The 16,623-nt window shown below is 34.7% G+C and overlaps 1 protein-coding gene across 2 annotated transcripts in view; it reads right to left on the bottom strand.

Moving 5' to 3' along the window:
* LOC126775886 (uncharacterized) overlaps nucleotides 1-16,623 on the bottom strand; it is a 34,410-nt gene that overhangs the window by 14,418 nt on the left and 3,369 nt on the right. Inside the window, exon 1 of one of the 2 annotated variants that reach the window (XM_050498042.1) lies at nucleotides 14,082-14,169. The exons of the other annotated variant lie outside the window; for it this stretch is intronic. Within the exon in view, the coding sequence (XP_050353999.1) occupies nucleotides 14,082-14,098 (17 nt within the window). The 5' untranslated portion in view covers nucleotides 14,099-14,169. Of the gene's footprint in view, nucleotides 1-14,081; nucleotides 14,170-16,623 lie in introns of those variants that run through there. 2 annotated transcript variants of the gene reach the window in all.

The following is a 16,623-nucleotide window of genomic DNA, read 5'->3' as shown; positions in this document are numbered from 1 at the left end:
AAAAAAGCGACTACGGTCGGTCGGGTTGCAAGTAATTTAAGTGGTAAATTTCAGTTGATACGTCATCTCGTATTCAGTTAAGGAGGCAAACGTTACGAAAGTACATACAACAGTGCTGTTAAATAAGAACTCACTTCATTACTCCAATGAAATATTCACAACCGACTTATAGTGATATAATATTTTGATGCGTGTATTCTTGAAATGTTATAATTATTAAAGTCAATGTCGCATATCATTATCTGACATTTCACGAATGTTTTCCGCTGTACGTTTCGAGTTTATTCTTACTAAATCAAAATCAAATCAAAATCAAAATGATTTATTCAACATTGAAGCACTTACATAATTACACTCGCTTATTGATTGTTACACCAGAAATTACCACCGTTTCGGAAGAGAAACACCCAGCCTTGAGAAGAACCGGCGAAAGAAACTCGGCGGGTTTTTTTATATGTATCATGTTTCATTTACAAAAAGAAAAAAAGAAAGAGAAATAACCATGCGGCGATCGTCTCATTTCCAAGGTGTGCTGTCCTCCATAAATTCATTAATTGTATAATAACATTTACCACACAAGCGTTCCTTTACAATTTTTAAAAATTTAGAATAGCCTTATTGAAATCTGAAATTCTGCTACATATGTATTCCACCAACCCGCATTAGAGCAGCGTGGTGGAATAAGCTCCATACCTTCTCCTCAAAAAGGGAAAGAAGGCCTCAGCCCAGCAGTGTGACATTCACAAGCTGTTACTGTTATTGAAATCAAAATACATCTCAGCTTGTTTAATATGAGTCTTACTATTAACAAATCAGGTTCTTGATTGGATATCGGAGTGCTAATTAAATAAAACAAACGGTAAACGTTTTTGCGACGAGAGTACCTACTATACGAATATTTTTTGCTAAAGAACAGTTAACAGTTTTTGCTTACAATTAATATTTTTTATGACGCACATAAATGAAGATAATGTAGCCAAGTAGACCGGAACTTATTTTTATTTAAGGACTTAAGAACGCCTGAGTTACCAGGACAATTTTAAGCGGACTTAAATTTTCAACACACAGATTACCTACCTACACATGTTTGCTAAAGTATAATTATTTGCTACATTATACTTTTACAATTAGCACGACCTGATCAGCAGCGCCGACCCTGGCCTCTGATGATTAGATCTAACGATGAGATGATGAGGTGTTAGATTGTCACTAGTAATAATAATAAGTATGGAGTAGTATATAATTTTTCTGTGTTATAAAAAAATAAACATTTTAAAGCAATTGGCTTTTATCAAAATATGTATTTGTATAAATTTAAAGTTACCTTTTACGAAATCTGGAATCAGTTACGTTTTAAGGCATATATCAAAAAGTGAATAACAATTTGGACAAACAGAGAATAATATAAATACGCCACGTTATAATAAAGACAGAGAAATATTTAGAGAGCGTTGCTTTCCTACTGAAATGTTTAACAGCTGTAATAAAATCATACTGAAATGAGATTATTAAGACAACTAGAGTATTTCCTGTTTGTTATTTGAAACTTCTGTTTCGAGCTCGTTGCATAATTATAGACTTACGTGATAAAATCAATATTACAATATCCTTCCATCCTATTACAATAACTGCTTTGAATACAAGCTACCCATGCCGGCTTCACACGGGAAGAATGAGAATAATTTAAGCGGCGCACGCTAGTAAATAGCCTTTTTTTAACGCTGGAAAAACGCATTACGCGTTTCCCCCACGGGAACAGTGGGGAGGTATGTGGGACTCGCTGGTGTCCAAGGCGCCGAGTGCGCCCCGAACATCGGAATACCACTAAAAAACCAGCGGTACCCTTTCCGTCTTAAGAGGAGCGCCACGGGATTGCTTTCGCATGCTACCGTGGCACGCTAGTAAATAGCCTAGCAGGCATGATTTTTTACAAAATTTTCGACAATCATCGTCATATTTCAGACAATTAACTCCGTCCATTAGAGAGAACCGTACGAAAATACTTTCGGTTGTTTTTATTGCGTCCATTCAGACAGACAGATAGACAGACGCGGCGGAGGGACTCTGATTTATAATATGTAGTGATTATGTATTACTGTCTTGAGCATATTTCAATATTTATATTTCAATTTCGGTCAATATTAACAGATTAAGAGATATTATAGTGCACATGCGTTTGCAAGCACAGGTTCACTCTCGACAAACATACACGACCGTTGAGAGTCATGTCTCAGGACCGATGTTTATATTTTATTCGAACATGCAATTGTAAGCTATACGTGCATAGCTGACATACAAATTTCAGGTTACTACCGAATTTTATTCTAAAGAGCCAATAACTCTCAATACTCAGGGTTAGTAACCGGGACGTCGGGGTCTGAAGCCTTATAAATCACGAGACTAGACTAACGATAAAATCAATCCACTATAATAGGCATGATGACTGATTTTGAAATAACCTTCTATAATGTACGTACACGTCTACTACAAATAATTGCATTTTGATTTACCTATTTTGAATTTCACTCGAAAACACCCGCAGGTGTCATGGCGCCTGCACGTGACGTCACGCCTCAATAAACGAGAGTAAATGTTGTATTATGTCTATACTCAACGAATAAAGTAAAAGTATTGCGTATTTCTTAAGGTTAAAAATGAATTCCAAAGTTTACAAGTGGTGTGCGGTCCCTCTGTGTAAAAATACATTCGAATGCCAACCAGATCGAAGAACAATCTACAGAAGCAGAACGACCATATGTAAGTAAGCAACGAAAGATGGTGTTTCTTGAAGAATGTGAAAAGCAATTAAAAGAAAGTATGGTTACAGAACATTTTGAAGAAATTGCAAATTGAGGCAGAGCTTCATAAAGATTTATTATATATTTAGTTTTAAAGAAGTATTCGTAAATAGGTAAATTCACAAATTCAGTACTAGTGGAGCTAAATGAAATATTTTCTTAAGAGTTTTACTGGTAAAAATATATGGGCTCTTCATATGCGAGTAATTCTATATAGCTAACAGAAAAAAAACCTATGATAACACTAAAGATAAATGAAATGTACTTACAAGTTTTCAAATTTCGAAATTCAGATGAGCAAAAGTCTTTATTTGATGAAAGAAACTCTCCTAAAATCAACAAATCCTGGGCAAATTAGAGGAATTTTCCTTAACAAAACCTTGTTCCATCATTGACGGTTCTTGGTTGTTTGTTTTATTTTCTTAAAAAAACCCCGAATAACCAACGACTCAACTAATTAAATGATGCAAAATTAATTTTGAAACGCGTAAACACAACAACTGTTCAAGAGAAACGGTTATAGACGCAGAGGCGTGACGTCATTCGCTCTGATTTGTGTTTCAAATAAAATGGCCGATTGCAGAATTTTATACTTTTATTTTATTAAAAATCTTATTAATCTCAATGTGTATATTAAAATGGGATCATTTTTAAGAATCCCTTTAAAATAGTTTCTTCTCTAAGATCATTTATTTTTCAATTCTTTAATACTGTCATCATGCCTATTATACTAACCATAAATTATATAAGCTAATATAAATGCAAAAGTAACTCTGTCTGTTACGTGTTCACGGCTAAACCACTGAACCGATTTTGGTAGAATTTTTTACGATGTTAGCTTGAAACCCAGGATGACATTATAAAGGCTTGTGTGCAAGTTTTACAATTGAAGTTTTTTTTTATAATAACATAGGTAGGCAGGCGGACGAGTACTTGGGCCACCTGGGGCCGAATTTTACTAATTTACAACGATTACGCTACGTTCCCATCCAGACTTGCAAAAAGCCCTTCCACCAAATAATTTTAAAGTTGAAATATAAAATAAAATCACTTTAATCTTTCGTCATAAAAATAATAGAACATGTATAAATTACGTGACATCACAAATTGAAATCCACGCGCGTGAAGTCGGGGTTTCAGCTAGAGATGTGTAATATGTATATCTCAAGGCGCTAATGCTTATAATCACATGTTTGCAAACATCGTGTCAACGTAGCGTTTATATATATCAACATAACTAGTCCACGGTGGTAAACAACTGGCTACTGCACTTATTATCGATTATGTTATATAATTCTAATCTCGTTCGCGATAAATTGACATGAGTCTATTGTGTTATCCTTGTAGGGTATTTCCGTAATGTTTCTCGTGCGTTTACATTTAAAATACGAATTTAATTACAAGTATCTAAGATGCCTGCTAACTACCCATAATGCATCTCCTATATTTGAGCCTTATTTAAGTGTATCGAATAACTTATTTTAAGTAAAACAAATTTCATCTTATGTAATATGTGATTTGCCTTTACAGGTATATACAACAATTATAATTAATATAATAGCAACAATATATATTAAAGTAAAAAAAAAACCATTATAATATTTAACTTTAAACATTAAAATAATAATATATAACACAAAAATAGAAAAACGGAACTAGGCAATGAAATACATTAAGTGTATATAATATGATTAATTAAACAAAAAAGAAAAATTAAGGTAGAAGACATAATAATGTGAAAGAAAATATCAGCATAATTATGTAACAATCAAAATACTCATTAGAACTCATCGCCAAATAAGGCTTTGATAATCTTGTTGTGTTTAATGTCAAGAAAACACAGGTATGCGCTCTCACAGGGAAAAAGTCACCATTTTCTCCTCTTCCCTCCCTCTGTGGTACTCCGCTGGTGGTACAAAGCAAAATCGCCATGCTGGGGATTGACGTTCGCTGCGACCTTAGTCCAAGGGATAACATCGAGGCTGTTATAAAAACAGCGTGAAGCTGTTTTTATAACTCGGAGCTCTGAACAAGGTGCGGCGTTTTTTTACGCCACAACAACTGTGCTTGTTGTACAAAACACAGGTATGGTCTTGCGTGGAATATTGCCGCACCTTTGGGATGGCTCCGCTAAGTACCTACTGGAGGTCTTGAATCGGTTGCAGCGACGTGCGATCCGCGTTATTGGCGACGTAAAGGTCACAAACACCTTCGACTCGACGCCTTTACAATTCCGTCAAGAGATAGCAACGCTGAGCGCTTCTATCGACTGTATCACGGTGTGCTCTGAGGAATTATTCTCTCTAATTCCTGCTTGCCCCTTCCTTCAAAAGTCTACGCGTGCTGGCTCTCGATGTCACCGCCTAACTGTGACATCAATTCCATCGCGCCCAAAGAAATTTGGCAACTCCTTTCTTTGTCGCACTTCCAAAAAATGGAATTCCTTACCAGCTCACGAGTTCCCCTCCTCTTACAACCCGGGTTCCTTCAAACGAGGCGTGAATAGGCATCTTGCGGGCCGGCAAGGCGAAGGCGGCTAGTGCAGAACATTCTTCCCGAATGTACCGGCCGTCGTCGCGTTTGGACTCTACTACCGCTTACCATCAGGTGGAGTAGTCATTTGCCGTCCCAGCAAATATAAAAAAAATACTTCCAGATGGTAAAAATCATATCGATAGAGATAAACAGAACGTATAGACTTAGTCAGCTTCGGGATTAGATCAAGTTAATGATAAGTACCGTGTCGAGCACTAAGCTCATATAATCTTCGCATTGAGCTCCAATGACTAAGCTGATCCATTTATATGGTGCCTATTTATTATTGTTTGATCACTTTAAATACTATTTCAGTTTACATTTTGTTCAATTGAACAGAAAATATCAATAGTATTTCGCTTACCATTATATAAATACCATTCATCACGAGAATCATCAAGATAAGGTTATAGATATTCGGCAAAATTATAATTTTGTTTTATATATAAACATTTTTATTTTTTTAATTTGATACGGTCTGGAGTTGATCTTTTCATTTGTATATCGTCACAATCAAAAAAATCGTTACTTTAGTAATAACATTTAGCACTTAATTTCACTCCTCTGCTGTAATGTCACATTGTCCTTCGAGAGAGCTGGAAAATCTGATAATACGTTACAGTTATCCACGTTTCAATTTCCCGAACATTGTATCGAATTAAATTAATACGAAACGTAAACTTACCTCGTTAAAACGATTCCCGTTAATTCATTATTTGTTTTCGATCGCGATAATCCGTTAAAAGCGTGTGCCACATTCGGCACTCGCCAGTTTATTTACGAAACTAACCATGTGTTTAATATGAAACTAACCTGCTTTCGTTATCAATGAGGTAATATTGCAATTTTCGTTCTTCGCCTTCATTATTTATATTGCTTGTAATGTTTTTTAGAGCATTAACCAGCACCACTTTAAGTGGTTCAGAAAAACAATCATATTTTAAATTTATTTTTTATATTAAATGTAATTGATAAATTTTTTTTTTTTATATTAAGCCCGTAAAGATAGTCATACGTCTGAGCTTTCTGTTGTTTTTTTTATTGAATAGGTAGGCGGACGAGCATATGAGCCATCTGATGATAAGTGGTCACCAACGCCCATAGACATTGGAATTGTAAGAAATGGCTACTTAACCATCGCTTAAGTAGCCAATGCGCCACAAACCTTGGGAACTGAGATATTACGTACCTTGTTACTGTAATTACACTGGCTAAATCACCCTTTAACACAACAATACCAAGTACTGCTGTTTTGCGGTAGAATATCTGATGAGTGGGTGGTACCTACCCAGACGAGCTGTGCACTCGTGTCTGTGCACTTATCATGAGGTGTTTTTAAAATTTATTAGCTATTCTAATATTATAAACGTACAAGTAACTCTGTCAGTATGTCTGTTACGCTTTCACGACTAAACCATTAAACCGATTTTGATGAAATTTGGAATAATACATTACTTTTTTTTTACCTAACACCGCCCCCCTAATACCCTAACACCGACCATTACCATTACTGCCTCGTTGGTCTAGTGGCTTGATATAAGGCCGCAGACCCGGAGGTCTTGGGTTCAATTCCAAGGTCGGGCCAATAAAAAAGTTATTGGGTTTTTCTGTTAGAAAATTCTCAGTAGCAGCCCGGAGCCTGGAAGTTGGAAATGTGTACAATCCCGTGCCTCAGAAAGCACGTAAAGCCGTTGGTCCTGCGCCTGAACTCTTTCCGGTCGTGTCGGATAACCGTCGCATCGGATTATGAGAGTTAGGGAATAGAGAGTGCACCTGTGTTTGCGCACACACTTGTGCACTATAATATCTCCTGCGTAGTTGGCTAATCTCACTTGAGATTGGCCGCCGTGGCCGAAATCGGTCTGGAGGACATTATTTACCGACCATTAACTAGAGGGCGAAAACTATTTATTTACATATATTGTAATTAATATAATTTTATAGTCTTCATAATATTCAGAATTTATCAAACATTTTAATGTGGTAAAAATAATAACGCATGCCGTAACTAAAATTGCAAACAGCTTAAGTGTTATAAATAAATATGTATTTATTATTCTAACTTCTGTTGGTAGTTCTATGAATAAATAATAGCGTGATGTTATAGTATGGTTACAAGCTATAAAAGATGCATATGTGCATGCTTTCCACGATAAAAGGGATTTTACGTCGCAACGCATTTTATTATTAACTGGTAAAATCCGCGGCTCCGCCAGCGTGGAATTCGTTTTGTATCAAAATCTGCTATTTTAACGTGCAATAATGCCTATTTGAATTGTACACATAAATATTTTAACTATTGAAATGGCTGTTAACTCGCTAATGGGCATAAAAACTTTAAAAGAGGCATTTAATTTTAAATCAAAGACAGACACTTCAATTTTTATATTTGTGTGCTAGCATCACCTTTTATACCTATATATTAATGCATTGCATTATATACGCTAAGCACATATTTAAGCATGCTACTTAGCGAGCTTACACAGCGTAGCTAGATGGCTGACATTTGGTTTCATGTTTAACGACGGGACTTTTAACTGTAGTACTATACGTATCAAATGATATAAAGTGAAAATAAAATAATAAACGCTTCCATTTTATAACTTTACCACTAACATGACACAATACACGTTATACGAGCGAACTTTTTTTGATATTCGACACGAACACTCGTAAAACCAAACGAGTCGTGGGAGGATGTCAAAAGTCGGTCGAACTTCGACTGTAATGTGGGCAGATTTCGAAATTATAACTTTTCATATCATGTGACACTTTTTTGTGTGTTAGTTTAAATATATCCAAAATATCGAACTTTACTTACATTTGCTTTTAATTGTGGACATAAATTGATTGTAATTATATTGTAATAATTGCATTTATATACTACCAAAATGAATATGTACTATGCTGTGGTAGAAATTGAAGTCGGTCATTACATACTTTATTTATCAATATCACAAATGGTACAGGATATATTTTCGTCGAAAATAGAACTTAATAAAATGTTCTTTAAGAAATATACTTCTGATTGAAAGCGTTCATTCTTAAGCGAGATTAGCTAACTGCGCACGGAATTATATTAAACACGTGAGTGTTCAAACAAAGACGCAATCTGTGTCCTCACTCTCATAATCCGATAGGATGGAAATACGACACGATCCGCGAAAAGTCAGGAAAATATAAGGAAAACATAGCATGCTATTTGTGGTGACAGGAATGCTTAAAGCAAGACCCAAATCAAGCAACTAGAAAATAACTAGTACTAAAACTTTTCAAATACTTTTTGAAATTTTCAATCAATAAGTCGTTCAAATCAACGATAGTTTGTTACCAGAAGAAAATATATTAGTAATCTATTTAAAATAATAATGAATTTAAATATTACGAATAAAATGTACGTTAGTCGTATAAAACGCGTTTGTTTTAGCGTTGATAGATATTTTGCCTTGTTTTTTTATTAGTTAAGCAGACTGACAAGTAGGCCACCTGATGGTAAGTGATCACCACCATAGACTTAGTACTAAAACTTTTAAAATGCGTTCATAAGCCGAGATGGCCCTGTGGTAAGAACGCGTGAATCTTAACCGATGATCGTGGGTTCAAACCCGGGCAAGCACCACTGAATTTTCATGTGCTTAATTTGTGATTATAATTCATCTCGTGCTTTACGGTGAAGGAAAACATCGTGAGGAAACCTGCATGTGTCTAATTTCACTGAAATTCTGCCATATGTGAATTCTACCAACCCGCATTGGAGCAGCGTGGTGGAATAAGCTCCAAACCTTCTCCTCAAAAAGAGGAGAGGAGGCCTTTAGCCCAGCAGTGGGACATTCACAGGCTGTTACGGTTACGGTAAACTTTTCACTTGGTGGTAGGGCTTTGTGCAAGTCTTTATGGGTAGGTACCACTCACTCATCATATATTCTACCGAAACAGCAATACTTAGTATTATTGTGTTCCGGTTTGGAGAGTGAGCTAGCCATTGTAACTGCAGGCACAAGAGACATAACATCTTAGTTGTACATATTTAGGGTTGTTGATTGAAGGGATGGTTAATATTTCTTACAATGATAAAGTCTATGGTGGTGATCACTTACCATCAGGTGGCCTACTTGTCAGTCTGCTTAACTAATAAAAAAACAAGGCAAAATATCTATCAACGCTAAAACAAACGCGTTTTATACGACTAACGTACATTTTATTCGTAATTTATTATTATTTTAAATAGATTACTATTATATATTCTTCTGGTAACAAACTATCGTTGATTTGAACGACTTATTGATTGAAAATTTCAAAAAGGCGATCCTGAATGCCTCTCAAAAACAATGGCTTTATTATTTTCAATTGTCAGATTGAGTACTATTGTTGTTGTGTCTATCGATAATAATTAACACTCCATAGTATTGAATACCGCGTCTTCGCCCGCATGTGGTATTCATGTGTTCGGTACATATCGGGTTGTTTAACATCAAACGGGAAAGTAATTCCGATAGAAACGTCCTTGTAAAAGCATATCTATACAAATAGATAAAATTGGAAGTGTCCGTCTGTGATTTCAAAATAACTGCCTCTTTTTAAAATATGGCTATTTGCGAGTTTTGCTATATATTTGCGAGTTAATAAAATCAAAACAATATATTTTTTTATTTTTATCAGACAATATGTCTGTCTGTTTAAAAGGCTGAAAAATATAAATGCAAATACTAAATTATATAAGGATTATTTCAACATATCGTTTAGTCTTTATTTCATCAGAAACAAGTTCACGTATGTATTAAAATGGCAGATATTGAAGGAATTTCGGCACAAACTGAACAAGCTGGCGAAGCTGCGGGTTTTGCTAGTAATAAATATTATGTTGATTTAAACTTTTTTTTATCTAAAAGGAACTGGGACGTTTTATCAGACGGACTAATGGGCTTACCGTGTGATAAGCGTTCACGTCTTCCGTCACACCGTCATGTGACACCAAGCCAAAGGATCTAAGGCTTCTAAGTTCTAACACTGTCAGAATGAAAATGAACACATCATTTTAAGGCACATTTAATTCAAATGTTGGTTTTTACAGGTACTATAAAAAAGGTTAAAGCTACTAACGATTCCACAAAAAAACAATATTTAATCTTTCCATAAATTAAATTATGTATGTCAATTAAATAAAAGTACATTTTATATATCCTGCATTAAAACCAACGACCACTCTCCCTCCGATTTTTTATTATCAACCTAAACTTGTATGGCGTACTACCGAATGCACTTTATTTTTTTTTTGCGAAATCTTTGTGTTAAAAGTTTATCTTTTCCCCTCGTATACGCACAATGTCGTCAGTTTCTATCAACATTTTGTGTATAAATATACTGTGACGTCATCGTAAGGATTTCTTGTTTGTTATATATTGTTATTATGTATATAAATCCCCAAATATCCCGAACAGATCCTTGTGAATAATGAATATCTATCTATACTGATATTTTAAGTGCGAAAGTAACTCTGTCTTTCTTGCTTTCACGGCTAGACCACTGAACCGATTTTGATGAAATTTGGTATGAAGCACACTTGAAACCGAAGAACGGACATAGGCCTATCCTTTTTTTTAACGCTGGAAATACGCATTACGCGTTTCCCCCACGGGAACAGTAGGGGGGTATGTGGGACTCACCGGTGTCCAAGGCGCCGAGTGCGCTCCGAACATCGGAATACCCACTAAAAAACCAGCGGTACCCTTTCCGTCCTAACGAGGAGCGCCACGGGATCGCTTTCGCATGCTACCGTGGCACATAGGCCTAACCTAACCTAACCTAACACCGCCCCTCCCTCTAACACGAAAGCGAAAACTAGTAGTACACATGTATATCCAAGGAATGTAATCCAGACGAACAAACGTCACGCCCCGCGTCCGGTTTCCGGTCATGCGAATTACACGAAACAAAGTCACATGTTATTTCTGAATTCTGTGTCCAGAGTTACTTCGTTAGCTTATAATCTGTACGTTATATATAGTACTGAACAAAAGCAACATAGCTCGATACGACATACATGATAGTTATTAATAGAATTTGATGAATAAAATGTTGACATTGACGGTTCTAATCGTAAGCTTTTTATTAAAATTACACTTGCTGTTTATGTGTCGTATTTAGGACTTATATGTATAATATATATATATATATATATATATATATATATAATTTAAAAAATATCATGATATTAACTTCGCATGTATTTATTTAGATTTAGATTGATATCAAAGATTTATCAAATAAGTACGCGGACAGGCAAGTCTACCACCTGATGATAAGTGGTCACCACCGCCCGTAATTATTGAAGATGTACAAAATATTAACTATTCCATACATCGCCAATACGCCACGTAGTTAATTGGCTCTTCAAACTGGAACACAATAATACTATGTATTGATATTTTTTACGTAATGTATGGTTAGCACCTACCCAAATGGGCTTGCACAAAGCCCTACCATCAAGTATCAATCTTGTAAAAACATCGTGAGTAAGCCCATGATGTATCCAGCATGGTGAAAAAAGAAGAGGTTACCTTGAACCAGCAACATGTTATTACACAATTTTGAGGATTAATCTGTTTGCATCACGTCAGCGCGAGCTGACAATATGGTATCCCTGACGACGTGCGTGTCATAGTATTGATTAGATGTATCGCCACGTGTGTAGGGTCCGACCCTTACTCGCTGCGGACATATTAATGAGTTTGCTACATATTTTTTTTGTGAGAAAATAGATTGTGACAAAACAACTTTCATTTAATTAAGTTAAATTTCTAATGTAAATATGATTTCACGAATCCGAAACAGTTATATCAGTTTGATACATATATACATATTATGATTTCCAAATTCAAATTTGAAATTAAATAAAGTTAAATTTTAATGTACCGCTGGTCTGAAGTGTAAATTCTAGATAGCAAAACGGCAATATATTCAAAAGTTAAACTTTGTCAAATAAAAGTGGACTGACAACTGTTTTTATTTCCCAAATTATCTACAGTATAAATATAGTATAACTGTAGTATAACTGGTGGTAGGGCTTTGTGCAAACTCGTCTGGGTAGGTACCACCCACTCATCAGATATTCTACCGCTAAACAGCAGTACTTGGTATTGTCGTGTTCTGGTTTGAAGGGTGAGCGAGCCAGTGTAATTACAGGCACAAGGGACATAAAATCTTAGTTCCCAGGGTTGGTGGCGCATTGCGTATGTAAGCGATGATTGACATTTCTTACAATGCCAATGTCTAAGGGCGATGGTGACCACTTACCATCAGGTGGCCCATATGCTCGTCCGCCTTCCTATTCTATAAAAAAAAAGCATCTTTATTTAATAATAGCTGGGATTATCTTGTAATATTGTAACATTGTAACAAGTTTTTAGAGATTAATTTGTCTAAATTTCAAATTTAATGTCCGGTTACTAAATTCAAGAAAATATTTCATCTTCGGTGTTAAAACTGTCTACGACGCGTAATTCAAAGCGTCCTTATAAAAAACGTATCATAAGCAGCATGTATACATGTAACGGCTCGTCGTAAATCAAAAACGATTAATTACTGATACACAATCAACGATTCGTGAAACTTTATGGTGATGAAGGGTCGATTATATTCATTATAAAGGCGTAAATAAAAATAAACAACATTGACATCGAATTGACGCTAACCTGTGATATCCATGAGAAAATGTTTAATGTCCGACAATTTAAAATCGGAATTTTGGAAGTTAAATTAAAGCGGTTATAACTAGTTAAGTGGAATAGTGTTGTGTTATAAATAAAGGTAAATTAATCAAGAACTGCTTGTAGTGCATTACAGCAGAACTATTAGAAAATCGCATAGAAGACGTAAATCTATGGTTTGTTTATCTTTATTCCTTCGTCGATTGGAAAAGGGTAACTTCGAGTCGATGCACAATGGTAGTATGACATGAATATGTTCATGATGAATTCCATATAATGTTGTAGCACAACTCTCGTGACTAAATGCCATTACCACGCATTTACTTGTGGTACGTGAGGGTCGTATCATTTCAATGGTCACCGATTCTGCCTGTTCCATCGATAGGTACTAAATACTGCTGTCTGGCGGCTATTTTTGTGTTCCAGTTTGAAGTGAGTGAGCCAGTATAACAATAGGTACAAGAGAAATAGCATTTTAGTTGTGGCTAAAATGTCATTGATTGTTACTTTGTACTGTAATAAATTGTCTATGAGCAGTGGTCCATTTGCTACTCTTCTTTACTAAAAAAAGGCCAATAAATCCCACAGGGATCATTATCCATGATACAAAACGATATCAAAGCAGTGTTATTAGTCACAGAAGATAGTTTCCGTATTGTCGTCTATATGACAAAACAGGTAATTATAACGAAACCAACCAAATTTGTAACGATGGACAAAACACCAAGGTCTATTTACAATAGTTCGGCCGAGCTTCCCATGTCATACTTGACAAAAAAAAACCATCAGACAACAATGTAAAATGTAATTTCCATGAAATATACAAAAAAGCAATCTAGCGAGTATTTAATGGACAAAAAATGAATCGGACACTTTTGAACGAGTTAGTTTAACAAGTTTTATTTTTTACCGAATTTTACCTAAATTAATGTATTTGATTATCTTCAATAAGTTTATAATTATCTATTATTTAACTCGTACATTCACAGTCAGAAAAAAGAAAAACAATCGAACTTCAAAAAAAACCTATCAATCGACTTACGCAAAAACTTTTCCCATTTTCACTTTTCCGCACTAACAACGCAAAGTACACAAACGGGTTGAACACGTTAGTTTCACTAGCGCCGGCGTGACGCCATAACCGTCACGCGCCGATGCCGACAGGTGACTGAATGCGGTGTGCGGTAGCCCGGTAGTCGGTAATCACTTCAGACAGTTTGCCAACAAGTGAATGTTCATACATCACAGCTATTAAGCAGCTAACCGCACATTTTTAAATTAAAATTATTTATTATTTGACAGGCATGTGAATAAAATTATCGCAAAAGCTTACAGTATGATGGGTTTCATATTTCGCCAGGGAAGAGACTTTAAGCATATCAATACATATAATGTGTTGTATAACTCGTATGTAAGATCTAATTTGGAATTCGCTTCAACGGTTTGGAATCCACAATACTCTAAGTATGTTATGGCTATCGAAAATGTTCAGAATAAATTTATTAGAAGATTAACGCGTAAATTTGGGTCCAATGCTATTAATAAGCTTAATATTTTGTCGCTTGAGAAACGCAGGGAATGCAAAGATCAGGTTTTTCTTTACAAAATTGTAAATAATTTTGTCGATTCAATGTACTTAGTCAACAACATTTATATCAAGTGCTCACATTCCATTGCCCGTTCAAAACATACCTTTTATGTCCCAATGTGTAGAACGAACTATGCTAAAAATCGCTTTTTAGTAAGAGCATGTGACAATCATAATAAACGCTACACTAGTATAGATATATTTAACGAAAATTTATTTAAGTTCAAAGAAGCTCTAAAAAACTGTATTTGTCAGTAATATACTTATCGTTTTTTTTTTTTTTTTTCTGTTTTAAATTATTTTTAATACTTTATTCATATATCTTAATAAATTGTTAAATAACTTGTTATCGTTAGGTTCACTCCATGATTGTTTGTATAAGTGGAAACTTTGTTGGCTTAAGTGAAATTTATTTTGTTACTAAATTTTATGTATTATATTATGCTGTATGTTTCCCAAATAAATAAAATAAAATAAAATGTTAAGAATTGCCAATGGTAATGCGAATGCAATGTGCGCTCATTCATCAATTAAATAATAATAATGTTATATAGGCACAAGTATATATATGACCAAGTTAATTGTACTTCTGTAGTTTCTTTTACATATATAATCAGCTTGATTATACATGAGTATTTAAAAAATTATAAATGTCGTAGTTATAAATATAAAATTATTATCGATATCTTTAATTAGCACGTAATAAAAAAAATACATGTGTCTGCGCTAAGGGAAGGCGTTCACTCTTTTTGTCAAGTTTAAAATTGGGAATTTGAGTAAAGAAATTTAATCTACTTACAGATTTACTTTTTATATCTACATATATATTGTATATAACCTGTATATTTACATTACATGTATACCTTACGTAAAAATATAATTTACAACGTAATTTCTTTAATAAAACCTTTCACCATACATGAAATTGCAGTATAAACGGGAATCATAATTCTGACTATCTGTTCATCAAGTATAAAATTTGCATACGAAGTGCTCACGTGTTTAATTATCAAACTAATTACTCCTCGTGTAACCAACGGTGGTTTTTGTTCTATACTCATATGTATATTCTAGTCAAGTTTACAACCCCCGTGCCTCGGATAGCACACGAAGGCGTTGCTCGTGCGTCTGAACTCTAACCGGTTGTGCCGGATATGCAGTCGCATTTTGATTATATGCCCTGCGCAGTTGATAGCCAACTCAGGAGGACCTAATTATTTTAATTTGGATACGACAGTGAAATTATTGAATTTAATAATTCAATTTAATTGATTCGGGTAATAGTAAATATATCAGATTTCATATTTTGAAAGATTATTTTTCTTTTTTCGGACGAAAAGTTTCGTTATTGTTTCAAGTATGACGAATTAGTATTTTTATGATATTTCTAATATTCCTTTTACCTCGCAAGCTAAGCATGTGTGAATACGTCAATAGCCCAACGCCTGGATGAAAACATTTACAAGAATAATAAAGAGAAAAAAATATTCCCTAATATAAAAAATTGAGTCCATTTCAGCACATTAACGCATTCAATCTTATCAAGTGCATAGGTAAAGATTCCGCTCAATTACAAAAGTAGCAAAAAATTCAAGCAATGGCGACCTCGTGATACACGATTGAATAGCGATCTCGTAAAGGTAAGCATAAATATATAATTACTAGCGCTTTACCCCGCTCTGCTCCCGTCATAATTCTGAACTGCTGAAAAACAATTTCCAAAACTCTCTTCTAAAATGAAGGATTTCCATACAAACTTTGCTAACCTCCGTAGTTTCAGCTTTACATTGATATGTCATAATTATGATAGGAACTCAATCAGTTATCCTTTTGTATATATAGACACGTAATGTAGATAAATCTTAGTTTTATTTCATTGAGCTGTTTCTTTACGATGGAACGTTTTAATTCGGCTATTTTGCGTCCCTTGATATCTTCTCCATTTGTAAAATAATTTCAATGTTTCTATTTCGCACCTCAGTGTCATTAATTTCTG

Source organism: Nymphalis io, chromosome 19 (assembly GCF_905147045.1).
Source record: "Nymphalis io chromosome 19, ilAglIoxx1.1, whole genome shotgun sequence".
Taxonomy (NCBI): domain Eukaryota; kingdom Metazoa; phylum Arthropoda; class Insecta; order Lepidoptera; family Nymphalidae; genus Nymphalis; species Nymphalis io.
The sequence above is the reverse complement of the archived record's forward strand: the minus strand, read 5'-3'. Positions and strand labels throughout refer to the sequence as shown.